The 21,658-nt window shown below is 46.2% G+C and overlaps 1 protein-coding gene across 1 annotated transcript in view; it reads left to right on the forward strand.

Annotated features, from left to right (window-relative positions):
* The window catches only part of fbxw5 (F-box and WD repeat domain containing 5), a 74,803-nt gene that overhangs the window by 18,928 nt on the left and 34,217 nt on the right, over window positions 1-21,658 (forward strand). Inside the window, exon 2 of the mRNA XM_048559265.2 lies at window positions 20,579-20,795. Coding sequence (XP_048415222.1) covers window positions 20,603-20,795 — 193 coding nt within the window. The 5' untranslated portion in view covers window positions 20,579-20,602. The remainder of the gene's footprint in view (window positions 1-20,578; window positions 20,796-21,658) is intronic.

Raw genomic sequence — 21,658 nt, forward strand, 5'->3', positions numbered from 1 at the left:
TGTTAGAAAGGATTCTGAGGGATAAGATTTATGACCATCTGGAAGAGCATGGCTTGATCAAATACAGTCAACACGGCTTTGTGAGGGGTAGGTCATGCCTTACAAACCTTATCGAGTTTTTTGAGGATGTGACTAGTAAGGTTGATGAGGGTCGAGCTGTGGATGTGGTGTATATGGACTTCAGTAAGGCATTTGATAAGGTTCCCCATGGAAGGCTCATTCAGAAGGTCAGGAGGAATGGGATACAGGGGAACTTAGCTGCTTGGATACAGAATTGGCTGGCCAACAGAAGACAGCGTGTGGTAGTAGAAGGAAAATATTCTGCCTGGAAGTCAGTGGTGAGTGGGGTTCCACAGGGCTCTGTCCTTGGGCCTCTACTGTTTGTAATTTTTATTAATGACTTGGACGAGGGAATTGAAGGATGGGTCAGCAAGTTTGCAGACGACACAAAGGTCGGAGGTGTCGTTGACAGTGTAGAGGGCTGTTGTAGGCTGCAGCGGGACATTGACAGGATGCAGAGATGGGCTGAGAGGTGGCAGATGGAGTTCAACCTGGATAAATGCGAGGTGATGCATTTTGGAAGGTCGAATTTGAAAGCTGAGTACAGGATTAAGGATAGGATTCTTGGCAGCGTGGAGGAACAGAGGGATCTTGGTGTGCAGATACATAGATCCCTTAAAATGGCCACCCAAGTGGACAGGGTTGTTAAGAAAGCATATGGTGTTTTGGCTTTCATTAACAGGGGGATTGAGTTTAAGAGTCGTGAGATCTTGTTGCAGCTCTATAAAACTTTGGTTAGACCGCACTTGGAATACTGCGTCCAGTTCTGGGCGCCCTATTATAGGAAAGATGTGGATGCTTTGGAGAGGGTTCAGAGGAGGTTTACCAGGATGCTGCCTGGACTGGAGGGCTTATCTTATGAAGAGAGGTTGACTGAGCTCGGTCTCTTTTCATTGGAGAAAAGGAGGAGGAGAGGGGACCTAATTGAGGTATACAAGATAATGAGAGGCATAGATAGAGTCGATAGCCAGAGACTATTTCCCAGGGCAGAAATGGCTAGCACGAGGGGTCATAGTTTTAAGCTGGTTGGTGGAAAGTATAGAGGGGATGTCAGAGGCAGGTTCTTTACGCAGAGAGTTGTGAGAGCATGGAATGCGTTGCCAGCAGCAGTTGTGGAAGCAAGGTCATTGGGGTCATTTAAGAGACTGCTGGACATGCATATGGTCACAGAAATTTGAGGGTGCATCCATGAGGATCAATGGTCGACACAACATTGTGGGCTGAAGGGCCTGTTCTGTGCTGTACTGTTCTATGTTCTATGTTCTATGTTCTATGTTCTATGTTCTATACACACCACTTCCGATGTTGCCTCTCAGTTTCTTAAATCTTTGCCCTCTAGCCTTTAACCTATGCCCTCCACTTTTCCGAGATAACAAGTTATAGAGCTGGATGAACACAGCAGGCCAAGCAGCGTCTGAAGAAGGGCCTAGGCCTGAAACGTCAGCCTTCCTGCTCCTCTGATACTGCTTGGCCTGCTGTATTCATCTAGCTCTACACTTTGTTGTGTCAGATTCTCCAGCATCTACAGTTTCTGCTATCTCCTTCCAGTTTTCAATTCCCCATCCCTGTGAAAAAAACTGTGTGCATTCATCCTATCCATGCCCCTCGTGATTTTGTATACCTATTAAGGTCACCTGTCATTCTCATTTGTTCCAAGGAATAAAGCCCTATCCTGGCCAACCTCTCCCAATAACTCAGGCCTACTTCCAGGCAACATCCTCGTAAATCTTCTTTGCACACTTTCCATTTAAGTATGTCTTTCCTATAACAGACCAAAACTATACACGCTACTCCAAGTGCGGCCTCACCGACGACTTATACAACTGTAACATAACATTCCAACTCCTGTACTCAGTGCCTCAATCGATTAAGTCCAGCATGCTAAATGCTTTCTTCACCACCCTGTCTGCCTGTGACGCTGCTTTCAATGAACTATGTACTTGTACTCCTGTGTCCCTCTGTTCCACAACACTCCCCAGGACCTTACCATTTACAGTGTAAGTCCTACTGTCCTACAGTGTAAGTCCTGTTAGGCTTTCCAAAGTGCAGCACCTTATATTAGTCTGTATTGAATTGCATTTGACTGTCATCAGCCCATTTCCCCATCTGATCAAGATCCTTCTGTAATTTTTGATAACCATCTTCACTATCAATATTATGTCCAAATTTTGTATCTTCTGCAAACTTACTTATCATGACTTGTACATTCACATTCAGGTTGTTTATGTAAATAACAAAGGTCTCAGGACTGACCCCTGTAGCACACCACCAGTCACATGTCCCCAGCCTGAGAAACAACCTCCAACCATCACCATCTGCTTCCTACAATCGAGCCAATTTTGAATGCAATTAGCTAGCTCTCGCTGGATCCCACGTAACCTAACGTACATGACTAGCCTGCCATGCAGAACCTTATCAAAGGCTCTACTAAATTCCAGGTAGACAACATCCACTGTCCTACCCTCATCCATCCTCTTATTTACCTCTTTAAAAAACGCTAAAAGATTTGTCAGGCATACCTTCTTGCACACAAGTCCATGCTGAATATCCCTAAGCAGGTCTTGACTGTCCAAATGTTGGTTGATCCTGCCCCTCAGTATCCTCTCCAATAACGTCCTTCAGGGAAGGAAATCTGCCATACTTACCTGGTCTGGCCTACATGTGACTCCAGGCCAACAGCAATGTGGTTGACTCTCAATTGCCCTCTGAAATGGCCGAGCAAGCCACTCAAATGTACCAATCACTACAAAATCTCAAAGAAATGAAACCGACAGATCACCTGACATCAACCTAGGCACCCGAAAGGACAATGGCAGAAACAGCCCTGTCGACCCTGCAAAGTCTTCCTCACTAACATCTGGGGGTTAGTACCAAAATTGGGAGAGCTGCCTCACAGACTAGTCAAGCAACAGCCTGACGTAGTCGTACTCTCAGAATCATCCCTTACAGACAATGTACCAGACACCACTATCACCATCTCTGGATATGTCCTGTCCCACCGGCAGGACAGACCCAGCAGAGGTGGTGGCACAGAGTGGTATACAGTCGGGAAGATGTAATTCTGGGAATTCTCAACATTGACTCCGGACCCCATGAAGTCTTGTGGCTTCAGGTTAAACATGGGCAAGAAAACCTCCTGCTGATTACCACCTACTGTCCTCTCTTAGCTGGTGAATCAGTACTCCTCCATGTTAAACCACACTTAGAAGAAGCACTGAGGATGACAAGGGCACAAAATGTACTCTGCATGGGGGTTCGGCAGCAGTACTACTGATTGAGCTGGTCAGGTCCTAAAGGACATAGCTAGACGGGTCTGCGGCAGGTAGTAAGGAGACCAACAAGAGGGAAAAACATGCTTGACCTCATCCTTACCAATCTGCCAGCTGCAGATACACCTGTCCATGACAGTATCAGTAAGGGTGACTGTTGCAAAGTCCCACCTTCACATTGAGAACAACCTCCATCGTGTTGTGTGGCACTATCACTGTGCTAAACGGGACAGACCTCGCACAGATCTAGCAACTTAATGCTGGGCATCCATGAGGCGCTGTGGACCATCAACAGCAGCAGAATTGTACTTGGGGACAATCTGTAACCTCATGGCCCGGCATATTCCCCACTGAACCATTACTATCAAGCCAGGGGATCAACCCTGATTCAATGGAGAGTGCAGGAGAGCATGCTAGGAGCAGCACCAGGCATACCTGTAGATGAGGTATCTACCTGGTCACCAAACCGGACCATTTGAACACCAAACAGCAAAAGCAGCAAGTGATAGACAGAGCTAAGCAATCCCACAACGGACGGATCAGATCTAAGCTCTGCAGTCCTACCACATCCAGTCGTGAATGGTGATATACAATTTAACAACTCACTCGAGGAGGAGGCTCCACAAATATCCCCAGCCTCAATGATGGAAGAGCCCAGCACATCAGTGCAATGGATGAAGCTGAAGCATTTGCAGTAATCTTCAGCCGGAAGTGCTGAGTGGATGATCCATCTCCGCCTCCTCCAGTGGTCCCCAGCATTACAGATACCAGTCTTCAGCCAATTCGGTTCACTCCACATGATAGAACACAGAACAGTACAGCACAGTACAGGCTCTTCGGTCCATGATGTTGTGCCGAACCTTTACCCTAATTCTAAGGTCTATCTAACCTCCACCTCCACCTTATGCTATCATCCATATACCTATCTAATAGCCATTTAAATGCCCCTAATGAGGCTGACTCCGCTACCCTCTCCGGCAATGTATTCCACGCCCCGACCATTCTCTTGAGTAAAGAACCTACCTGTAACGTCTCCCCTATATCTACCTCCACTCACTTCAAAAACTATGCCCCCTAATAATAACTACCTCCACCCTAGGAAAAAGTCTCTGGCTGTCCACTCTATCTATACCTCTGATCATTTTGTATACCTCTGATCATTTTGTATACCTCAATCAAGTCACCCCTCATCCTTCGTCGTACTCAACATAAAAGCCCTATCTCTCTCAACCTTTCCTTGTAAGACCTGCCCACCATTCCTGGCAACATCCTGGTAAATCTCTGCACATTTTCCAACACTCCCACATCTTTCCTGTGATGAGGCGACCTGAGCTGGACACAACACTCCAGATGTGGCCGAACCAGGCTTTTGTATAGCTGGAGCATAACTTCACGGTTCTCGAACTCAGTCCCTCTAAATATGAAAGCTAGCACACCATATGCCTTCTTAACAACTCTACCCACCTATGTGGCAGCTTTTAGGGAACTGTGGACATGAACCCCAAGATCCCTCTGCTCCTCCACACTGCCAAGGATCTTTCCGTTAACCCTGTATTCTGCTTTCAAATTTGTCCTTCCAGAATGAATCACCTCACACTTTTTAGGGTTAAACCCCTTCTCAGCCCAGCTCATCATCCTATCGATGTCCCTTTATATTGTCCTCCGATGTCCCCTCTGCACTGTCCGCAACGTGACCCACCTTTATGTCGTCCACGAACTTACTAATTCACCCTTCCACTCCTTCATCCAAATCATTTACAAAAATCACAAAAAAAAGAGGACCCGGAACAGATCCTTGTGGTGCACCATTCGTAACTGGGCACTATGTTGAATATTTTCTGTCCACTACCACCCTTCGTCTTCTAAGGATCAGCCAATTCTGAATCCAATCTGCCACATTTTCCACTATCCCGGGCCTCCTTACTTTCTGCATGAGCCTACCATGGGGAACCTTATCAAACGCCTTACTTAAATCCATGTATACCACATCCACTGTTCTACTTTCATCCACAAAACAGTTGGATCTGTTTAACATGATATCAAAAAACAGCTGGAAACGCTGGATATTGCAAAAGCTTACAGGCCCTGACAACATTCCGGCAATAATACTGAAGACTTGTGCTACAGAACTTGCCACTCCCCTAGACAAGCTCTTCCAGTACAGTTTCAACACTGGCATCTACCTGTTAGAGAATTGCGAACAATTGGACTGCAACTGTCAGACTTCCAGGTAAAGAGAACTTTTTATTTGTGATATCACGGAGAGTCAATGCTAACAAAGGTTAGATACTGAAGACTGCAGCAGTGCAAAGTTACAGGGTATTTAGGGAGAGAGACAAACATGTCAACATGACAGGTAAGCGATCTCGTAGTCCAAAGCTCAATGTTCTCCAGAAATCTCCTCCATCTTTCTGAGCTACAGGCTTTATTCTTCTGTTAATTTTTAGCTAACATGCACTTATTTTACTGACTAGGGCAAAAATGTGATTAGGTTTTACTAAGATAGCAGTTACTAAGAATGAGGGGAATTTGAATACTTTCGATTGACACTTCCATTTAATGTTCTGTCTGTCACGTAGTCTTTTTGCATTTTTGACACTGACTTTTCTCGAAGCTCCTACAACATGCTAATTTCTTCCACAATTCCCTTCTTTTTGATCCTACGTCCTTTAATCTTCGTCTGCAAATGGGGGATCATATTCAGTCAGATAGAGGCACATGCATAAAGAGGCCTCCTCATCATACTCTGTTGAATAATGCATAATCTTGGGAAAGAAAGGGACCAGAGTGGGTTGTGGGTGAGGGATAAATGAACAAATTAAGCACAATGTTATCACACAAATAATAACAATAACAAGTTTGATGCCATAGTGAACTAATGTCCCCCACCGAGTCCCAGATAGCCACCATCCTTTCCCAGGATTGTAGTTATTCTTCGCCTATATTCTGTGCAATTTTCTTTACCTTTTTAACACCTTCCTGGATATGATCAGCTAAATGGGTAATATTTTCTGCTTTGTCAAGTACAACATTCTCGTCCTTTTACTGCACAGGTGCCACCTTTCTCTGCTAACAGAAAGTCTAATGTGAATTGATTTTGTAATGCAACTGTCCTGACAGCAACCAGCTCAGAAGACAAATGAGATATGGTCTTAGCGGTACTGTCTAAGCCGTCAGCCAGGAGCTCGGTAACATTGGCAATTTATTCAAGACGTAAGGCCATATTAATCAATTCACGAGCAGCTTTACCAGTCCCATGTATAGGGAAGGCGATCATCCAAAATTGTTCAGTTTCAGTAATATCTCGTTTTTGTTTCCCACGTCCTTGGGGTGAGGGTGTGGTTGGCGAATGTGAGGAACTGTATAAGCCGTATAACATGATCCCATCCAAGTTGGGGGAAACCAGGCGTATGCACGATGGCCACAAACAAAACAGGTACCATTGTAGGGCACAAATGGAGTTACAAACGTGTAAGACCGTAGCTGGGCCCATGACTAATTGTTGCTGTGATTGGTAAATCTCAAAAGACTACGTCCAGGGTCCAAGAAAGTTACGAGTGAGTCAATTTGAGTTCAAGTGTAATTACTACTGAAATTCAGAATTGGTTGGCTGTCAGGAGGCAGAGAGTGGTTGTAAGATGGTAGGTATTCTGCCTGGACATCAGTGCTGAGTGGTGTCCCGCAGGGCTCTGTTCTTGGGCCTCTGCTCTTTGTAGTTTTTATAAATGACTTGGATGAGGAGGTTGAGGGGTGGGTTAGTATGTTTGATGATGACACAAAGGTTGGAGGTGCTGTTGATAGTATCGAGGGCTATTGCAGGCTTCAGCGAGACATTGACAGAATGCAGAGCTGGGATGAGAAATGGCGGATGGAGTTCAACCTGGATAAATGCAAAGTGATGCCTTTTTGGAAGGTCGAACTTAAATGCTGAATATAGGATTAAAGGCAGGATTCTCGGCAGTGTAGAGGAACAGCGGGATCTTGGTGTTCAAGTGCGTAGCTCCCTCAAAGTTGCCACCCAGGTGGATAAGGTTGTTAAGAAAGCATATGGTGTTTTGGCTTTCATTAACAGGGGGATCGCGTTTAAGAGCCGCGAGGTTATGCTACAGCTCTACAAAACCCTGGTGAGACCACACTTGGAATATTGTGTCCAGTTCTGATCGCCCTATTATAGGAAAGATGTGAAGGCTTTGGAGAGGGTGCACAGGAGGTTTACCAGGATGCTGCCTGGACTGGAGGGCTTGTCTTACGAGGAGAGGTTGACTGAGCTCTGACTTTTCTCTCTGGAGAGAAGGAGGAAGAGAAGTGACCTGATCGAGGTGTACAAAGTAATGAGAGGCATGGATAGAGTTGATAGCCAGAGACTTTTCCCCAGGGCAGGATTGACTGCCACGAGGGGTCATAGTTTTAAGGTGTTAGGAGGAAGGTATAGAGGAGACGTCAGAGGGAGATTCTTCACCCAGAGAGTTTGAGCACATGGAATAGTTTACTAGTGGTAGTCGTGGAAGCGGAGTCATTAGTGACATTTAAGCGACTGCTGGACATGCACATGGACAGCAGTGAATTGAGGGGAATGTAGGTTAGGTTATTTTATTTTTGGATTTGGATTATTCCACAGCACAACATCGTGGGCCGAAGGGCCTGTACTGTGCTGTACTTTTCTGTGTTCTATGTTCTAAAACAGGGTTAATGGTATAGTATTGCTGGCATGATCACTCTCCCTAAATGTGCCTTTCCTCTGTGTCTCATTCCATGTAAAGCAAAGAGAAATATAGTGGCCTCCTCTTTGGCCAACGGTGAAATAACGGGGGTGTGCCCTATCTGTATTCACCATGTAGCATCTGTCATTGGTAGTTGATCCTTCTGCCTCTATCCTGATTCTGAGCTATTTTGTCTCAATACCCATTCGGCTACTGCAAGGGCATTGAAAGGAATAGATTGTAACAGAATTCCCTGAATTGAGTCTATTGGCACCTGAGTGCCGACCCAACAGGAGGACGTATTTAAATATGTAGCATATTCATAACTTAATGACAAAAAGGAGTTATGCAAAGTCCATTCCTTGTGCTAGTCCTGAGGCTGCTAAGACCCAAGAATTCCAGTAAAATCAGGATCAGCTTCATGATATCGAATCAAGGAGGGAACCTTGATCAAATTTGCGCCTAGTCCCATGGATCCAATCTGGTGTTCCTTGTACTTTGATCGCTGTTCAGGCAGTCAGTAGAACTTGACATGGGCCCTTCCATCGAGGGGAAAGAGAATCCTTTGCAAGTGATTTAACATATACAAAGTTTAAAGGGGTGCATATTCCCTTGGGGTTTCAGCAGGGCTGCTATTAATTTCTCATGATATATTCTAGCAGCATCACTTAGCGCTTGTGCGTGCTGCAGAGTTTTTTCATCCACCCAAGCTAGAGCAATGTCTGGACCAGACACAGGAGGTTTTTAACCTGTTGTCACGGGTCGCCCCATTAATACCTCAAAAGGGGTTAATCCCGTTGTCCTATTTAACTGATTCCTTAAGGTGTAAAGGGTAATGGGGAGGGCCTCAGGCCATCTTAGTCCAGTATCTGCACACACTTTGACTAAATTACTTTTCAAGGTGTCATTAGTTCGCGCAATGAGGCCTGACAATTCGTGCTGATATGGTATTTGCAATTTCCGCTCACATCCCATAACGTTTGTTAATGCTAACATGATTTTTCCTGTGAAGTGAGTTCCTCTATCACTATTAATGCTCACAGGTATTCTGAAACGTGGAATAATGTCCTTCAATAAGCATTTTACTACTGGTCTAGCATCGTCTTTTCGAGTGGCAAAAGCCTCTACCCATTTTGAGAACATATCTACTATCACTAAGATATCCTCCTGCTGCAGGCATTTGTAAACTGGCGAATGGGCAGCCATCACCGGCAAGTGGTCGAATTTTGCAGGGGTCTTTCCTTTATTGTGCTCTTGGCAAACTCCACAGGTGTCTGTAATATGTTTTGCAGCAGCCGTAATGCCTAGTGCAAACCACTGTTGTGTAATCATATGTACAATCCCTCCTTTTCCTACATGACGCTGCCCATGTGCAAGGCGGGTCAGGGCATGCAGGAAGCCTGAGGGCGCGCAATGCGGCCATGAGGATGGGACCACAATCCCTCATCGTTTGGTGCGCAGCCCTAGCGAGGCCACGGGGAGAGTTCGGCATCAGGCACCCCACATTGGGCCCCTGGCAGTGGCATAATCAATAACACTCGGAGAGTTCTGACACACACAGACGGTGACCAGCCTGGGGGGATGAGAGAGCCGCGTGTTTTGCTGTTGTGTCCGCAGCTGAATTCCCTGAGGAGACAGGGTCCTGGCCATTCACATGAGTGTCACATTTGAGAATGGCCAATCGAGAGGGGAAGGAGGATGGCCTGTAAGAGATTAGAAATCAAAATGACATGTTGGATAGGCTTCCCGGAGGAGGTGATAAACTCCCAATATTTCCATGTACCACTCCAAAGGCATAGCCGGAATCTGGGTATGTGTTAGCCAATTTTCCTGTGGCAAGATTGCAGGCACGGGCGAGCACGAAGAGTTCGGCTGCTTGCGCAGATGTTCCGGGGGCAAAGCAAAAGACTTGAGAGTCCCAAAGGGGTTGACAATAGCATAACTGGCCATAGTGGTGTTCTCATAGGTACAGAAGGAGATGCCATCACTGAACAATATGAGGTAGAGATTGTCAAAAAGGGTAGAATGTAGGCTGGGACTGGGAGAGGTAACCGAGTCAACAAATTATAGGCAGGCATGATCAGAATCAACCAATGTGTTGGGGAGCAGTGAGGCAAGATTGAGGGATGGGGCACAGTGAAAGGCGATATTGGGTCTGGACAATGGCATGACCTCATAGCCAGTCCTTCAGGCAGCAGAAAAATGTTGTGTAGCAGCAGAGTTTAATAGCAGCAGCCACAGCACGAGGAGTCAGGACGACGCAAGGATAGTCCAGGACAATTGGGGTTGGCTTTTCCAGCAAAATAGCGGTGGCTGCAGTGGAACATAGCTTGCCATACCATGGGCAAAAGGCGGCAGGTGAGCTGAACAGGCCACTGGGTGCTTAAGACCACAATGTTCTTGTGTAAGAATACCACTGGCAACGTCCTCCTTTTCACTAACATACAGAGCGAAAGACTTATTATAGTCTGAAATACCAAGAGCAGGAACATATGTGAGGGCCTGGCGGAGCTCCTCAAAGGTCTGCACCCGTTCTTCCATCCACTCAATGTTAGGAGGATGCCCTCGAAGGATGGTTTCACGAAGAACATGCAGTGATATTCAGGAATCCATTGACGGCAGTTGTTGTCCAAGCCCAGAAATGATAACATCTCCTTTTGTGTAGAAATGTGCAGAGCTTTTGAGATAATAGTGATTCTCTCCAGACCCATGTGACGTGTGCCAGCCGTGAAGACATGCCCCAGGTACAGCACTGTTGACTGACGGAGCTGGAGGCCGAAACCCGGTGGCCGTTTGAGGTGAGATGACACAGGAGTGCGACAGTGTCCCATAGCGCAAGCCCCAGTAGTCGTAGAAGCAACCGAAAGATCATTGGTGTACTGCTAAACAGTGCTGTCATGGGGCAGGGCTAAATTGAGTGAGTCCTTCTGAACTGCAGCAGTATAAACCTCAGGGCTTTCAGTGTATCCTTGGGGCAGTCGCGTCCAGGTATATTGCTGGCCGCAGTAGGTGAAGGCAAACAGATACTTTTGAGGAGTATTGAGAAGAAGGCTGAACAGAAGTCAATGATTGTGTAGCATGTGGAGTTGGGTGGCAAGGAGGAAAGGATGGTATTGGTGTCGGGAGCCACAGGAATAATGGAGATTACAATCTGATATATGGCGCTGAAATCCTGGACAAAACGTCATACGTTCTTCCATCCGGGCTTAGGGATAGGTAAAATAGGTGTGTTTCGAGAGCTATGTGTGGGACGCAGAACACTTTGGCACAAGAGGGCATCAATAACTAGGCAAATGCCTACCTCTGCTTCTTTGGACAGATGTGTTGCTGGATGGAGGGCAAGGAGGCACCCTCCTTTAGGCAAACACATGAGGCTCAGCAGAGGTCACTAGACCAACGTGATTTTTATACAGTGCCCATGAAGAAGAGAGAACCGAGCGCAGAAGGGGAGGGGGCGTTGATCAGTTCGGGTGGCAAGGGGTTGGTGGGGGGTGGTGTTAAAGCGACAAAATGTAGTCGTCCAACAATCGGGATGGAAGTGAATGCAGCCGATGAGGGAGCAGTAAATTTCAACTGTAATCGATCCCCAACTAAGGAGCGAGAGGTCACCAGAACTGGTGTGTGAAGCCTCGCTTAGGCATTTAATCATAGGTCCAATATTTTTGATTTAACAGGAGCTTTTACAGCTAAGGTGACATGGGGGAACCAACTCGGGACCCATTGCAAACAGTGGCCCTTGAGTCGAGGATAAATAGACAGCAGCACCTAGCCCCTGAGGGCCGTAGGATATGGCACCCCCAAACTGGAAAGGTGAATGCTCCAACAAATAAGGAGCCACTTGTTGTGAGTATTCAGCTGACACCGGGCCCACAGAGAACAGGGCCATGCAGTGGGCTTAGGTAAAGAATCTGGAGGTGAGAAGCAGATAACAAAGACAGGAGTGCAGACAGGGAGGCCGCAAGTACATCCATTAGCTGAACTAGGAATTTTTCTAAAGGATTATTGTGCATTTGCCAACAGTACAAAGTATCTTTGCCGTGTGCAGGGGCAATTTCTTGGGGGAGCATGTTATAAACCTGCGGGACTGCAGATTCGGGCAGCTCCAAGAACAGTCCTTTTGGGGTGTAATGAATCATGGCGCCAAGCTTACACAGAGCTTGGCGGCTGAGCAAACAAACCGGAGAATGTTTTGCAATAACAAAAGTTTCATCAGCGGTTCAGCCACCAATTGTCAAAGGGACAGGATCAGAGAGATGTTCCACCAGAGGGATACGGGAAATTCCTACGGTGGATATATGTTTAAATCCACGAGGAACATCCACAGAGGGAGGGAACAGACAAAACAGTAGCGCCGGATTAAATAAGAAACTGGACTCGTCTCCCGTTAATGTTGACATTTGCCATAGGGTTTTCATGGGGAGAGGATGGGAGCCAGATCATAAGTGCCTGTATAACCCTCTTTTGGCCCCCCCTATTGACTTTTGGGGAAAGGATTATGAAATGTTAAAGGAGCCATATTGAACTGAGAAGGACCAGCGGTCTTATCATTACTGTTAGTGGAGCAGTGACAATCCCTAGCCCAATGTCCTTTGCCACCACAACAACAGCACATATCCTGACTCCTATCCTGGGTGTCCCTCACCAGGTACAATTTCGCTGACCTTCCTGGTGAGCGCAGGGTCGTGCCATGGGAGGTCTGGATTATTGTACAAATTGGCCCTTTGGGTGTTTGGCTTTACTAAACAACCCCTGTCAATCCAAATTGTTGAGAGAAGTGATCGTATCATTCCAATTTCGATGTTGCCAGTTTAGATTAACCAATTTAAAATCTTGGGCAGTAGTGGGATCCAAACAATTCAATAAGGTTTGAGTGGCCAATGGACCGTTATCATCAAGTGCAATCCCTGCTGAAGATTCCCAACTATCCCTAAACTTAGCCAGGAAGTGTCTTTTCTCTCATTGCCAGGCTCGGAGTCATCTGCATCAACCCAATCACTGTTTTGACCTCTTGGCACTATAAATAGGTCCTTCACACCAGACCAGGAGGTGCCACAAGCAATTTTAAGCAACAACAAAACATCCCCTGGGAGTGGATTATAGATTTGACAAGTCTGCACCAACCAGTTATGGAATGAAATAGGTTTTCTCGGGGCGTCCTTGATCATACTTAGAACCTCAGTTGGTGTCCACGGTCATAGGACAGCAACATCCCCAACCATGATACGAGGCATCTGAGGGACTGTAGTGTCCCTGTCCTTGGCTGCCTGTTGCCAAGTAGTTCATTGGGAAGGGGCTTCCAACCCCTGTCCCCATTCAATCTCTTGCTTATTGTCAGGACATTGCCCTGAGGTGGTATAAAGTTGTCGGGGTGGGGCATTCTTTCATTGCAATAGCAAGTAATACTTCATCTTTATCAAGAGGATTTTCTTCAGGCGCTTGTACATATATGTGGGCAACGCACTAGAAATGACAGAAATGCTGGCACCGTGACCAGTGTTACCCTGATTCGCTTTGGATTTCTTTTTAGGCGGTTGGTGACGAGCTGCAACTTCTAACCATTTCTTAAGCAGCACGTCATGCACTCGTTATCGCAAGTGCGATCACCACACCCACATTGTGTCTCATCTTTCCAATAGTGTATCTTTCTCAAATCAAAAGTACCACCATATGGCCAGTCCCCATGGGACACCCTTACAGATCACTAGAAAAGTACCTGCTGTTACAGAGATAGTAGGAACTGCCGATGCTGGAGAATCTGAGATAACACGTTGTGAAGCTGGATGAACACAGCAGGCCAAGCAGCATCAGAAGAGCAGGAAAGTTGAAGTCTCGGGTCAAGACCCTTCTTCAGAAAAGGGCCTCGATCCGAAAAATTAACCTTCCTGCTGTTATTTCCCGCTGCTTGGCCTGCTGTGTTCATCCAGCTTCACACCGTGTTATCTCAGAGTACCTGCTGTCTCCAGTTTCAAGCCAAACCTTATCAGAAGGGGAGCTAGGAGGTACCAACATCTCCCTTTTTTCCCCTCAACTTTCCTTATTCTTTTTGCTGTCTTTTTCCTCATTTTCATTGGAAATTCTGTTTCTTCCAGAATCTTTTCATTTGCGCTGGTAGAGTAACCCATTAGTACAAAAACCCACTTAGCGAGTTTAAACAAAGAATCACAATAATCTGTTCAATATTCCTTATTTAATATACTACAGTGTACAATATTATTTTATCTTTTTCTAATAACTAAATCCCCTCATCTGCGAGTGCTTATTAGTACCTCAGCCCTGAAGTCTTGTGCCTTGCTTATGTGCATATAATTTAGTTAAACTTCCTTGGGGGCTCATAATTTAGTTACACAGAGGGGTTTAGAACGAGTTTCAATCTTCCTAATGTGATCTTGCCTCTCCCTTCTCTTTGATCTAACCTGATCAGATCAGGGTGGCTCAGGTCACCGGCCAGGCGAAACTTGATTTCTCTTACCAGGGGTCATACCCTATCTTATCCAGTTTAGATCATGTCTATTAGGGATCCTGCTGATGTGGCACATTTTTAGAGAATTGCAAATAACCAGACTGCAGCTGTCAGACATGGAGGTAAAGAAAGCTTTTTATTCGTGATATCACAGAGTCAATGCTAATAAAGGTGTTAGATACCAAAGGAACAAAAACAGAAAGTTGCTGGAAAAGCTCAGCAGGTCTGGCAGCATCTGTGGAGGAGAAAACAGAGTTAGCGTTTCGGGTTTTTGACCCTTCCTCAACATCCTCACTGAACCCAAAACGTTAACTCTGTTTTCTTCTCCAAAGATTCTGCCAGACTGGCTGAGCTTTTCCAGCAACTTTGCTTTCATTCCCGATTTACAGCATCCGCAGTACTTTTGGTTTTTGTTAGATACTGAAGACTCTGCGGCAATGCAGAGTTACAGGGTATTTATGGAGAGAAACAGACAAGTCAACATAACAGATAACAGTGATCTTGTGGTCAAAGCTTAACGTTCTCCAGAAATCTCATCATCTTCCCAAGCTGCAGGCTTTATCATTCTGTTAATGCTTAGCTAACATGCACTTATTTTGTTGACTAGGGCAGAAATGTGATTAGCAGTTACTAAGAACAAGGGAGGTTTGAACACTTGATAATAAAGTGTGAAGCTGGATGAACACAGCAGGCCAAGCAGCATCTCAGGAGCACAAAAGCTGACGCTTTGGGCCTAGACCCTTCATCAGAGAGGGGGATGGGGTGAGGGTTCTGGAATAAATAGGGAGAGAGGGGGAGGCAGACCGAAGATGGAGAGAAAAGAAGATAGGTGGAGAGGAGAGTATAGGTGGGGAGGTAGGGAGGGGATAGGTCAGTCCAGGGAAGACGGACAGATCAAGGAGGTGGGATGGGGGTGCGGCTTGGGGTGGGAGGAAGGGATGGGTGAGAGGAAGAACAGGTTAGGGAGGCAGAGACAGGTTGGGCTGGTTTTGGGATGCAGTGGGGAGAGGGGAAGAGCTGGGCTGGTTGTGTGAGGCAGTGGGGGGAGGGGACGAACTGGGCTGGTTTTGGGATCCGGTGGGGGAAGGGGAGATTTTGAAGCTGGTGAAGTCCACATTGATACCATTGGGCTGCAGGGTTCCCAAGCGGAATATGAGTTGTTGTTCCTGCAACCTTCGGGTGGCATCATTGTGGCACTGCAGGAGGCCCATGATGGACATGTCATCTAAAGAATGGGAGGGGGAGTGGAAATGGTTCGTGACTGGGAGGTGCAGTTGTTTATTGCGAAACAAGTGGAGGTGTTCTGCAAAGCGGTCCCCAAGCCTCCGCTTGGTTTCCCCAATGTAGAGGAAGCCACACCAGGTACAATGGATACAGTATACCACATTGGCAGATGTGCAGGTGAACCTCTGCTTAATGTGGAAAGTCATCTTGGGGCCTGGGATAGGGGTGAGGGAGGAGATGTGGGGGCAAGTGTAGCACTTCCTGCGGTTGCAGGGGAAGGTGCAGGGTGTGGTGGGGTTGGAGGGCAGTGTGGAGCAAACAAGGGAGTCACGGAAAGAGTGGTCTCTCCGGAAAGCAGATCAGGGTGGGGATGGAAAAATGTCTTGGGTGGTGGGTCAGATTGTAGATGGCGGAAGTGTCGGAGGATGATGCATTGTATCCGGAGGTTGGTGGGGTGGTGTGTGAGAACTAGGGGGATCCTCTTTGGGCAGTTGTGGCGGGGGCGGGGTGTGAGGGATGTGTTGCGGGAAATGCGGGAGACACAGTCAAGGGCGTTCTTGACCACTGTCGGGGGGAAAGTTGCGGTCCTTGAAGAACTTGAACATCTGGGATGTGCGGGAGTGGAATGCCTCATCGTGGGAGCAGATGCGGCGGAGGTGGAGGAATTGGGAATAGGGAATGGAATTTTTGCAGGAGGGTGGGTGGGAGGAGGTGTATTCTAGGTAGCTGTGGGAGTCGGTGTGCTTGAAATGGACATCAGTTACAAGCTGGTTGCCTGAGATGGAGACTGAGAGGTCCAGGAAGGTAAGGGATGTGTTGGAGATGGCCCAGGTGAACTTGAGGTTGGGGTGGAAGATGTTGGTGAAGTGGATGAACTGTTCGAGCTCCTCTGGGGAGCAAGAGGCGGCGCCGATACAGTCATCAATGTAACGGAGGAAGAGGTGGGGTTTGGGGCCTGTGTAGGTGCAGAAGAGGGACTGTTCCACGTAACCTACAAAGAGGCAGGCATAGCTGGGGCCCATGCGGGTGCCCATGGCCACCCCTTTTGTGAAGTTTGAACGCTTGTTAGGTTGACATTTCCTTTTAATGTTCTGTCTGTCACATAGTCTTTTTGCCTTTTTGACGCTGACTTTTCTTGAACCTCCTACAACATGCTAATTTCTTCCACATCACTCAGCAATGTGGAAAATTACCCAGGTATGTCCTGTACACACAAAGCAGGCCAAATCCAACCTGGCCAGTTACTGCCCCATTAGTCTCCTCTCAATCATCAGTAAAGTGATGGAAGGTGTCATCAACAGTCAACAATGGTTGTCATTGACCAGAAACTCAACTGGACTCACCACATTAACAGATTGGCTACAAGAGCAGGTCAGAAGCTGGGAATACTGCAGTCAGTAACTCACCTCCTCATTCCTGAAAGCCTGTCCACGACCTACAAAGCACAAGTCAAGAGTGTGATGGAATATTCCACACCTGCCTGTATGAGTGCAGCCCCAACAACACTCAAGAAGCTTGACATCATCCAAGGCACAGCAGCCCGTTTAATTGGCACTACATCCACAAGCAACCAGTCCATCTACCACTAACCCTCAGTAACAGCAGTGTATAGTATCTACAAGATGCATTGCAGAAATTCACCAAAGATCTCCAGACAGCACCTTCCAAACCCACAACCACTTCCATCTAGAAGGACAAGGGCAACAGATATATGGGAACATCACCATCTGCACATTCCCCTCCAAGCCATTCACCGTCCTGACTTGGAAATATATCGTGGTTCCTTCACTGTTGCTGGGTCAAAATCCTGGAATTCCCTAATGGCTTTGTGCGTCATCCTACAGCTGGTGAATGGACTGCAGCAGTTCAAGAATGCAGCTCACCACCACCTTCTCAGCGGCAATTAGGGATAGGTGAGCAATGCTGGCCAGCCAGCGACCCCCACGTCTCACAGATGAATAGAAAACAAAAACTTGCCTATAACTGGTGTCAGGCTCACTGGGCTGTAGTTCTCTGGCTTGTCTTTGCTAGCTTTCTTGAACAGTGAAACAACCGTAGCCAATTTCCAGTCTCCTGGAACTTCACCAATGGCTAAAGATGGAGCAAAAATCTCTGCAAAGGCCTCTGCAATTTCTTCCCGAGTCTCCCATAGCATCTGAGGATGGACTTGATTGGCCTTAAGGCTGCAAACACCTCCTTTCTGGTAATGTGTATGCAGTCCAAACCACCCCCACTTATTTCTCTAGCATCCATGCTTCTCTTCTTAGTAAATGCCTAGGTGAAATATTCATTTAAAAATCTCCCCGTCTCCTATGGCACCACACATAGACAGCCATGCTGATCTTTAAGGGGATCTATTCTCTCCCTTGCCACCTTTTCCTGTTAATACAGCTATAGAACCTCTTGGGATTATCTTTAACCTTATCTGCCAGATCCATTCATACTCTCTCTTAGCTGCTCTGATTTCCCTCTTACGTGTGCTCCTACACTTTTTATGTTCATCTAGGGATTCACTTGAGCCCGATAGCTTAAACTCAATGTATGTTTTCTGCTTTTTCCTCACCAGACCCTCAATATCCCTCGTCAGCCAGGAATCCCCAAATCTACCAGCTTTTCCCTTCACCCTAATGGGGACACTTTTAAAGCTTCCCATTTGCCAGTTGTTCTTTTTCCTGCAAATAGACTGACACCCAGTTTTCTGCTACTAAGACCTGCCTAATGGCCCCAGAATTGGCCCTGCTCCAGCTTAGCACATTAACCTGTGGACCTGTTCTATCTTTTTCCATAACTGTGTTAAAACTAAGAGAGTTAAGGTCACTGGACCCCAAGTGCTCTCCAACCGATGCTTCAGTCATTCGCCTGACCTCTTTGGACCTCCTCTCAGGAAAGTGTTGCACCGTCCCAAGTAGGGACTTCCACATATTGATTTAGGAAACTTTCTTGCACATATTTGACAAATTCTACCTGTCTGAGCCTTCCACACTCTGGGTGGCCCAGTCAATACAGGGGAAATTAAAATTAGTGTATAACACTCAGTGTTACAAGACTGTGGTACAGTACTGATGAAGACAGGCCTCGTTGTATATCACCTGCGGTACAATACTGGTGGGGCAGGTCTCACCATATAACACTGAGGCACAGTGCTGGTGCTGATAGGTCTGTCGCTGTGTAACACTGAGATACAGTGCTGTTGGGTTCAGGCCTGTCAATGTATAGTGGGGTACAGTACTGGTGCTGACAGGTCTGTGACTGTAGAATACTGGGGTACAGTACCGGTGGAGACAGGTCTCACTGTATAACGCTGGGGTACAGTACTGGTGGGACAGGTCTGTCACTGTATAACACTGGTGCACTGTACTTTTGAGCCAAATCTGTCACTGTATAGCACTGTGCTCAGATCCTGTCCGTTCTGTGTTCGGGTCTGAAATTACAAGGTTATAGTCCAACAGGTTTATTTGAAAACGCAAGCTTTTGGAACCTCGCTCCTTCTTCAGGTGTTAGTGAGAGAGGTGGAATTAGACACAGAATTTATAAGTAAAAGATCAAAGGGTCACACCACTGATGAGGATGTATTAAACAAACCTACAATGCTGTTAAATCTTTAATCAGTTAGAAGGTTTAAATTAATTAATATGTATATGTAAATCCCCAAATTTCTTTCAAGTCACTACCCCGAGAGAACTAATATATGTGCGGGTGTTTTATGTGTAAAGAAGAGGTGACGTATTTGGTCAGACAATGCATGTTAGGTGTGAGGCCTTATTTAGAATCTGCTTGTGTTTTGGTTTGGAGTCAGACTGGTTTTATTTCTAAAGTAGGAATTTATAAAACGCCACATTAACTGACTGTCTATAAATTGTATGCTTTTTGAACAAAACAGAATGTGTCTGCAGATACAAATTGACCCCATAGGGCTGTGTGTGTGTGTGTGTGTGTGTGTGTGTGTGTGGTCATTCTGACCTGTATTAGACACTGACCATTTTGTCCTGCTCTCAGACACTGACCGTATTGTCTTGTGCTCAGACACTGCTTCTGTCTGACTGTTTTGTCCTATGTTCAGATAGTTATGATTCAGTCTTGCACTCAGACATTTATCGTTTGGTCCTGCGCTCAGAAACTGATGGCCCTGTCCTGCACTCATGCTGACGGTCCTGTCCAGCACCTAGTTACGAGGATCACAAATATTTAGTGAGCTTGATGATCAACTAATTTCACAGGCGAAGTGTTTTTTGTTAATGTGCGAATGTTCTGAGGTTATATTACAGACTGTAGATCTCCCTCTCTCCCAGATGGTTACATCCTTTATCATTGCTGTTTCTGCAATGTGCAACTGTGGGTTTTTGTGTAGATACCACTATAAATCTCTTCTTTTCATGGACTCAAAGTCAACAATCAGTAAAATATTTGGAGGTCTGTGCACCAAAACAAACTAGATGGCAGGTGGTGAGATTTGTACAGAATAAAAATCTGGATTGTAAAGTTAACCTAATGTGACCAACTGTTGATTGTTGTAAAAACCTATCTGGTTCAGTGGTGTCCTTTAGGAAAGGAAATCTACCATCCTTATCCAATCTGGCCTACGTGGGGACCAACAGACTGATAGCAGTGTGGTTGATTCTTAACTACTTCTGAAATTGCCCAGCAAACCACTCAGTTCAAGGGCACTTAGGGATGGGGAACAAATGCTGACCTTCCCGGCAATGCCAATGATCCCATGATGAATGTAAAAACAAAATTCAGAGATCCAGAAATGTCGCTAAGTAACATCACATGGTTTGTTTGAGGTAATGCAATGTAGGAGGCAGTTAATGGTCCCTGAAATAGCAGTTTGCTGCTTCATTATTTCTCTGACTTTTTTGTTTCAGTGCCCATGAGCTCAGAATGATAGGATGGAAGGAGGGGGGCTCCCCCAGCTGCCAGACACCATTCTCCTTGAGGTCTTCCTGAAGCTGGAACATCAAGATGTCCTTGCAGCTGGTACCACATGCAGACAGTGGTATGGAGTGTCCCGTGATGAATTTCTCTGGAAGGACCTCTTTTATCGTTACTACAATGTGAATCGCTCAGTGCCTCGCCACCCAGGTTTGTCTCTTGGCTTTCTCGATCTGCTGGACAGTTTGCGTTCGTAAGTGTGTCATAAGTTTTTGAGCACTTTCCCTCAGAACCAGAGTAGGGACTGATCAGTGTTTCTTGAGACTCTGCCATTCAATGTAGCAACAACTGGTCTTTGACTTCAACTGAACTTTGCCTCTGAGGCAAGTATAAAAAGGCTGAACCTGAGCAAAGTCCTCCAGGTATGGCCTCAATAAGGCCTTGCAGAAATGCAGCAGCCTTCCTGACGTCACTCCTTTCACTCAGGTCTAGCATGCTTTTGCTATCGTTACTGCATGTAGCTTTCTGAAGCTTTCACTGTCCAAACAGTTGAAGTGAAAGCTCTGGGAGCATAGATTACAGGAGGAGCTCAGGTGACTGTATGATTTTTCAATGTTTTAAATTCAAATCAACCTGAGAACAAAGTTTAGATGTATCTTCCATTTCTGTGGTGCATGTTTGAGGAGACCCAAATTCTTCCGACCGAATGTCAAATTTAATAGTTTTTTATCTTTTTGAAAAAATATTCTGCTTTTCCATTCTTCTTGATAAAGTTGTAGATTTTACACTTCCTCCACTTTGTCCTCCACCTCTCACCTTCCTGTCCAATCACTTAACTTGTTTATATGCCTCTGTAGTCTCCAGCTTATTTTCATACACTCATAGAATCCTTAAGTATGGAAAGAAGCCACTTAGCACATAGAGTCTGCAAGGACCTTCTGAACAGCGTCTTTCCCAGACCTGGCCTCCCCATAACCCCATATTCCTCTAACACCACATTTCCCATGGCTAATCCACCCAACCGGCACATCCGTGGACACTACAGGACAATTTAGCACAGCCAATCCACATAA

Source organism: Stegostoma tigrinum, chromosome 29 (assembly GCF_030684315.1).
Source record: "Stegostoma tigrinum isolate sSteTig4 chromosome 29, sSteTig4.hap1, whole genome shotgun sequence".
In the NCBI taxonomy this organism is placed as follows: domain Eukaryota; kingdom Metazoa; phylum Chordata; class Chondrichthyes; order Orectolobiformes; family Stegostomatidae; genus Stegostoma; species Stegostoma tigrinum.